Genomic DNA, 8,441 nt, shown 5'->3' with positions numbered 1-8,441 from the left:
AGAACGAATGTTTCAAGGTAGAAAATAATTAATAAATTTTAATAACAGTTATAAGCTCTGAAACTATTTACTTAAATAGTATTTGTTGAAAAAAGTAATTACTTGAAATGAAACTAAGATTTGAATATTTGCTAATATATAGCCATATAAAATTTATATCTATTTAGTAATAGAAGAGGAAGAAATTTTTTCAAAAACAGCTAAACTACAAATATTGATATAAAAAAAGATAAATAATTTTCAAATACTTCTTTTATCAAATTTTTGACTTTATATTATAGATGGTGCTAATATAAATCAGATAAAACGTGTTGACATTTTAAAAAGAAATCTCAATTAGTGCTGACAAATATGAAGAAAGAAAACATTACATTTTTCAGTAGGACGATCACACGAACTAACATATGGATCCTACAAAAAGTACTGAAATGATTGGTAAAAATTTACTGTTGTCACTGGTTGTTGATCATATAGAGCATTTGAATAAATATCTTAAGAATCAAGTGAGAGTAAAATGTTTTTGATTTTGATGTTTACAGTGAGGAGTAGCGCAAAATTACTTTGTCGTTGAGGCTAAAATTAGTTGATCCAGTATCATTGCTTATTCCTTGTGTATGGAATGCCAATGGTGGCCCCACTAAATATTAATGACAGTTGTATTATTCATTTAATATATTAATATAGTAAAATTTATGTAATAATGTGTAGCAATAAATTTGACTCACATTCTTGATTAATTATTCTGAATAACTATTATCTAGTTCAAAGTTAAATGATTTGTGCTATTTTTTAATTTATCTTACTTATGTTTTATATTGGTCTAGCCACATGCAATAGCTCGACTCGAGCAGTTTCATGCTTTGATGTGTAGGAGATACATTCCACCTTTCTTTGAACAGCATGTCTATCTGATAAAGCATTTCTTCAACTAATGATAGGAAAGTGTGTTAGGGTTTTAATCTTTCATTCGAACACCAATGATCTTATCATTGCACAAACTTTTCGAATAGATAAAGCGCATATTTCTTTTTCTTATCCTGAAGTTGCTTGGAGACCTGCTTGGGGTTCCATAACTACAATGAGAGTTGTTTCACTCTGCTAGTAATTATCCATAAGATTTTGCTCTTTGTATGATTTTCCTTGAGGTATTTTGGAGGAGTTCATCAGAATTTCAACACCATATTGATGTTCGGACTAATGTACGATTTGTAGGCTGTTGTTGGTATGTCCTGTGAAGCCCCTCATTTAGCCTGTTAGACTTTATGTCAAAATTTAGTTTTGATTGACTTTTCTTGGCTTAATGGTTGATTTATTTTAACAAAGTCAGCTAGGAGTGCCCCTGGATAGCACGCCTTGTCAGTCCTAGATAGTTCATTTATTCCAGAAAAAATATATTTAATAAATTTACTGTTGTAAAAATTTACCTATAAATGAATTGTGAAAATATCTTATAGACGGATTAAGAACAACAATTTGTATGATTATGAATGCACCCCTTTTTAATACTAATTTACAAAATAACCAGAAGTGGGGAGGACTTTTGGTCACTTGTTCAGTTATTAGAGACCCGAATTTCCACCAGAAAAAGACTATGAGGCAACAAGTGGAATATGAAACCTGTGATCTAATAAAAACAGTTATAATAATAGTACAAATAGAAATTTAGACTTTCAACGGAGCTTGTCCTGTACACTATTACTCCATCATCGATATTTAAAATATAAATAAATAGCAGGATGATGATTTTAAATTTACAAAAAAGTAATTGAAAATACATTATTTTTAACCGTATTTCATCAATTTTTAAGATGAATCGAATTAATCAAAACGGAACGACGGTGGAAGGTTATAACCTTCCAGGTGCCAATAGCAGTGCGAACATGTTAGAGTAACTTGTCTAGTCTTTGGGTCGTTAAGGGCAGGTGGACCACCAATCCCATGTAAAGATGTGGCCTCTTCAGAGCTTTTACTCTCCACGTCATGGTGGAGAAAGTTTTCTGACTGTGAAATGGTGGGGGCAGTGGCTCCAGAGTAGGGCATTCAGTTCCGTTATTCCATGCTCAGATATGAATAGTTCGAATTCAACTCATACCGGCCGATTGTCAATTTTATCATCAAAGAAGGGACTGTGAAGAATCTTATGCAATGTCAGCTCAAAAGGGTAAAAGTGTGTTTTTTGCATACATCCTATGGATGTTTGGCGGAATCTTTGGATGGCATCATTTTTATCTTGGAAGAGACATACAGGGATTCCTTTGGTGGTGTACAGGAGGAGGATATATTGTTGGTTGGCTAAGAGATTTCTTTCTAATTCCCCAGTACATCAAAGCTGCTAACTATGATCCAGAATATATGTCTAGATTGGCCCAAGTGATGAGTTATTATAAATCAGTAAGTAGTCTTTAAGTTGTTTTTCTCACTCAGTAAATTAATCAATTTACCAAGTAATCTTTAAGTGTCAGAATTAGCATAGTGTTGAAAGTAAACAGCATTTCCGCAACAGGTTTAAGCTGAATCTCATTTTACTTTTTGTTTATTTCTAAATCCTTCTGGATTACTTGTTTTAAGACTTTAGAGTTTTTGCTTTCCATTCATCATCCAGACATTTTATGTTTTACAAGAAACAGTTATAATTTAATAGTTGTGTATGATACCATTTGCAGATATTCTATAACAATACTATCTCAAAGTATGTTATGTTCCCTAAAATTGTATCAGTTATATTTATATACTATAACTAAAGTAGATTTCATTTAGGTCACAGCTCAAAACATTTTAGGTAGTTCCTGTCCTTTTGATTTAACAATTATTTATGGATTTTATTAAGTGTACACTAATAAATTAATTGATTTATTTTATTCTAATAACAGCCACCTTTTTCTACGTGGAGATTTACTGGTATGATAACTGTTGGCTACCTTTGGGGATCTGTCATTCATTCTGCAGTTCCTAGAGATGAATTCGCAGGTTATAATTGGCAGTTCTTATATCTCCTTGTACCTTTAGGCTGTGCATTAGGTAATAACTTTATTTTCAAATTTACCATTGTTTTACATTGCTGCAAATGGTTATTTTTCAATGCTTATTTTGGTAATTGTTATAGGTGTTTGGTGTGTGGGAAATATTGGTCATGAAGAAGGGTCACTTCTTTGGCCATTACTTGCATCTTATGCCACTTATCCTCTTTACAAAAATTACCCTGGAGAAATGACATTCACTGCCATGATACTGGCTGCATCTTATGCTTTTGATTGGTTTTCAAAGAAGTGGAGAAGGCAACAAAATCCTAAAAAACCAGTTTATAAGTAAGTGAAATATTAAATGGACATACTTTTCATTTAATTCATTTTTAAACAATTTTAAAATTATTTTTGTTGAATTGAAAGTATTGTTTTAATTTTTGGAAACCATTTGTCACCCTACATAGTGATATTAATTTTCAAAAAGCTTGGTTTAGGAACACTTTCATACTTGGTTTTTAGTTGATTTTCTTAAAATGTAAATTAGTTAAAAATGGTATGATTGGACATTCACAATGTTATTATGTGATTAATTGATATGTATCAAAAATAATAAGGTTTACTTTGAATACATATAAACATAACAGTAAATTCTTAGCTGTTTTCTTCCATTTATAGAAGGACATCTGTTTTGGTCACTGCTGCAATCATATATTTGGCCTTATGGGGTTGCACCTTTTATTTCAATGGAACTGTGACAGATGCTGAAGGTGAAGAAGTACCTATCCATGAGGTAGTGCATCATTTTTTTACATCTCCATGGTGGCGCGATCTGAATCAAAGTTTATGGGATACAATAGCTTTTGCGCAGCAGCATGGTTGGTCAGAAGTTTGGAAGATGGCCATAGAATTACTAGATCCTCATGGTGAACAGAATGCATACAGTGTGAGTAAAAAAGATTCTATAAAAAATTAATTTTTATAGTGATAAATGACTACAAAAGAGTATGCAGCTTCTGCAAATGCTATTAATTGATTAATGCCATTACATATCGAACTATTGAACATGTAATTCATTTAAAGTATAAGCCTGGACTTGTCATTTAGAAACCATCTAGTTCCCTTTTGTTTGTTTTCTCCACTATAAGTAGGTCAGTGGCCTGCTGATCTGTTTCCCCCCAATGGATTGGACTACATCCTCCCACCTTGAAGCATTACAGAAGAAAGTTTTGTTATTGCCCATTTTATTCCACTTGAAAACACTACATTAAAAGCAAAATAAATTCTAAATTATATATTGTGAAATTGTTTAAAAATCTCTTGATTTTAATCACAATATAGCAAAAAAAATATTCCAAAATGTTTATTCGTACATTATTATTGTTTTAAATTATTGCAGCACTGCAATTATTAACGTGTTAAATAACCTAACTATACTAATTAGTATTTAAGCTATATTCATTTAATCATTTAAATCATTCAAGTATATTTATTCTTAAAAACTTTCAAAAATTTGATTCAGATTTCACCACCAGCTTCATATAAGTTGTACATCTTTAAATTAATATTAGTAATTCAATATTCAAATGAAAAATACATTTTAATTTTGAGTGAAATTGATTAAAAGTTTTATATCTGTAAATCGTAATAACAAATTAAATTTTAATTTTTTTTTTATTTAAGAAATGAATCTAGATTCTTAATATGATTTGAACTATAATACAGCTTTTAAAATATACTGGACATTGTTTGATAGGTGCTTGGCCTTGATCTCGGTGCAAATCAGACCTTAATTAACAGCAGGTGTAGGCAGCTGTCTGTGAAATGGCATCCAGATAGGGTCAAAGACCCCCAAGGGAAGCAGGAAGCTCAAGAGAAATTCTACGAAATTCAACAAGCCTGCGAGCTATTATCTACAAGCAAAGCAAAGAGGAGGAGACAGAACAAGAAATCACAAGTCTAAGTTTGAACAGCTTGAAACCTATTGACATTGTTCATTCAAGGTTTAGCCTCATGTGATATGTATATACTAATATTTATACGGAATAGATAATGAGTCTGACAATACCTCTTGTTATACTTAGATTATTAAACATCTCTTTGCTGGATGCCTATGAATCTAAATATGAATTTTAGGTTAGTCACAATAGCAGAAAGGAAAATTTCTGGTACATTTTTATTTTTATCTGGTTTGATATTTCATTGACAACAATAATGAACTGCAAACCTACTTATTGGTATTAAAGAAGATTTATTTGTAATGTGTCATACAAATTTTTATTTTTTTATTTTTATATGTTGTATGAAGTGCTGTTTAATTTATATCATAAATGATCACAAAATGTTGATAAAATTTAATTTATTTTTAATTGAGGAAAAAATGAGACTCAGTGCATGAGTAGTTAACATTTCTAATGTTACATTTATATTATTAATATTTATAATATTATCATAATTAATATTTACATAGTTAAAGGTGAAAACATTTACAATTCATAATTAGTGCACTGTAGAGAATAAAAATATTTATTATGAACGTTTATATTGTAAATTAGACCTCTCTTGCTATGATGGCATAAATGTTTCTTAAATTTAACAACACTTAATAGGCTGTGGCTCTGTCCATACTAAAAAAAATAATAATAATTTTTATACTTAAAGTTAGCGATGAGTAGGTTGTTAAGCAAAAACTATTTATGTAGTAAAAGGTATTGTCATTATAAATGCTCAAGAATGATTTATTCTGAATGTACGATCAGATTAAACTTCACTAATAGGTCAAAATATATAGTTAATTTGTGTTTAAGTAGTTTTCATTTATAGACTTAATTAAAATTTAAATAAATGTTTTTGTAAATATTTTTATATTGTTTACATCATACGTTGTCTAAGGAAATGTTATAAATGCCTCTTTATTACCATCACATAAATTATAGTCAGTATTACCTTTTTAATTTGTACATAAATTATTTCCTGTAAATAAACAGTATTTATGTTTTTATGATGGAATATTTTCTGAAAAATTTACCTTGACTTCTCACTTATTTATAATCATAATAATATTACCAACTATGTTAAAATTATGAAACATAGTTCTTTCTCATCACTATGAGACTTAATTATGTCCACTGGTTGGATATGTATATATGTGTTAAAAGATAAATTGAGTGTGTGTTAGTATGTGATGAAAATTTTTTTGTGGTTTATTATGAAATTTATTGGGTGTGAAATTAATTTAAATAAAATGATACATTGATATTTTTGATTAAAAACATATTTTCTATATTCATACTTTCAACTAGAAAATTTTATTTTTAAAAGAACTGTTTTAAATATTGTTGTGAATGGTTCAAGTGTTTTTCATAGTTAGTGTTGATCTAGGTAAACTGAATCCAACTATGTGTTTGTTTAGTTGTTGAATTTTTTTCATAATTATTTTCTGAGAAAAACCATTTGTTACTTGGAATCGATGTGTGAATTATCAGAATTATAATAAAAGAAATGAAAAGTATGCTAATTGAAAATGGATATTATTGATTTTTTTTTCTAAGGATTATGTGGCATAAAATCTAAAACCAAATCCTTTGATTTAGACAAGTGTATTAAATAGGTTTATGTTATACCAAAACAGTGTTTGGATGTAAAAAAAAAAGAGTTTTTTTCAGGTAGTCATTATTTTTAAAATTTTATAAGTAGAAACAGAAACTAGACTATAGTGCCATGTTTTCAAATGAATACTTAAGTTAATTAAAATAAAATAAAATAGGTTATTCTTGCTTTATTATGTGGGATAGCACACTGAGCTTGGCACTGGCCTCCAACTCTTGAGTCTGAGATAATTTACTTATTCTGTAATATCATCCTTGGATCAATTCCTGAATTATAAGAAACTCCTGGGACCCACCCAGTCTCGGAGGATTGACTTAGTGGATGCTGGAGGCATAGAATCTGACATCACCTCCTGTTATATCTGTTGGTCGAGAAGCTGTAGTTCCTTTTCAAATACTGAAGCCATGGTTCTTGATGGGTTTTAGTGGTACAGGTTTTATTTTTTCTTATATTGTCTTATGTGATTTAAGTATCTTTATTGAAAAGTATAATAACAATGAACTGTATAAATCCATTTTATTATATTTCATGAACTCATAAGATATTTAACAAACTTAAGTTCATAATGAAACACAGTAAAGTGTAGACGGATGACTAAGTATGTCACTTTTTTTTTTTTACATTTTGTACAATTTTTTTTACAATTTGTACGTTTTTACGTAGTAAGAAGGTAAAAATTTTTAACTTTCGGTAAGGAATGATTTAAAGTCAAGTTGGAAATTTTGATTATTGATGATTTCAAAAATGCTAATAATCACTAAAGCTGTGATACCTTATAACTAAAAAAAAATTAATATTTCGATTATAATAATTTAACAAAATCAAGGTATTATTTGAAGGACATGTCCTCCTTCTAACAACCCTTTTTTAGGATTCCTCTTTAATGTTTTCTTACTTTGTGAATTCTTTGAAATGTCTTTTGATTGAAGCATTCACTTTTATTTTTTCTAAATGGTATAATGTATTTTTTTTTTCGGTGTTTTAAGCTATCACAGCGTATGTTTGATAAATACCAATCCACATTTTAGTTAGATAAGGATGCTTCTTAATGATAAGGAAGATTAAGAATTAATTGTCAGATCCTATCCAGCCATTATTATTTTTCACTGAAGAAATCATACAAATTAGACCTAAATGTTAAGGAACAATTAAATAGTAATATATTCATCTGATTTGATTGCAATATTCTTTTTTTATATGTGATAAGTGGTTAAAATTTCATCTGTGAGAATTCATTAATCTTATAATTAATTTTTTTTTAAATACTTCTAAAATTGTGATTGTTTATAGCATTTAGATGTTCAATATGAAATATCTTGGAAGGAATACATTTAAAAAACTCAATTTTTTCAGAAATCTTACTTTTATTGTGTTCTGGGCTATTAGTTTTTAGTTAATTTTTTTTTTAGTTTATAATTTATAGTTAAAGTTGTAAGAAGCACTATTATTTTTTTGTAATTGTAATAAATTATTGCATTGTTTAATAAATGAAAATATGTTTTGCTTACTTGTTACTGAAGGAAGGGAAGCTTTGTATTTATATAAGAAATGAAAAACTTATATGCCATCAGAATTGAAAATTTTCACATATCCAATTTTATCATTTATTCGATTTTGAAGGATCGAGGGGGCTGGTTTACAGTTGGTGGCATGTAGATTTTTATCAGATTATATCTCTACTTTCCCTAGCGTATGAGTATATGCATTTTCCTGGGAACACTTATATTCCGAAAACGGTTTGTTCGATTTGTCCAAAAAGAGTAGGATTGAAAAAAATTTCGAAAATTATTAGACGTTTTTATCATGAAACATTTGCCTCCGTCTTTAAACTTTTCATTACCTTCTCACTATACTTACCTATTATATTCTACT

The 8,441-nt window shown here is 28.9% G+C and overlaps 1 protein-coding gene across 2 annotated transcripts; it reads left to right on the top strand.

Annotated features, from left to right (window-relative positions):
* Positions 1–1,932: 1,932 nt before the first annotated feature.
* wus (TM2 and DnaJ domain-containing protein wurst) lies at positions 1,933–5,066 on the top strand. Of its 2 annotated transcripts, none has more exons than XM_014439198.2 (5): positions 1,933–2,391; positions 2,871–3,018; positions 3,104–3,305; positions 3,639–3,906; positions 4,717–5,066. In XM_014439198.2, exons 1-5 carry the CDS (start codon positions 2,146–2,148, stop codon positions 4,921–4,923), a joined length of 1,071 nt encoding a protein of 356 aa, XP_014294684.1. In that variant the 5' UTR covers positions 1,933–2,145; the 3' UTR covers positions 4,924–5,066. The 2 variants fall into 2 exon arrangements, with proteins under 2 accessions (XP_014294684.1, XP_014294692.1); XM_014439206.2 differs by having other exon boundaries at positions 1,995–2,391; positions 3,639–3,753.
* The last annotated feature ends 3,375 nt before the right edge of the window (positions 5,067–8,441 follow it).

This window comes from Halyomorpha halys, unplaced genomic scaffold, assembly GCF_000696795.3.
Source record: "Halyomorpha halys isolate HHAL.00 unplaced genomic scaffold, Hhal_1.1 Scaffold6.1, whole genome shotgun sequence".
Taxonomy (NCBI): domain Eukaryota; kingdom Metazoa; phylum Arthropoda; class Insecta; order Hemiptera; family Pentatomidae; genus Halyomorpha; species Halyomorpha halys.
This window is presented reverse-complemented; position numbering and strand designations above follow the sequence as displayed.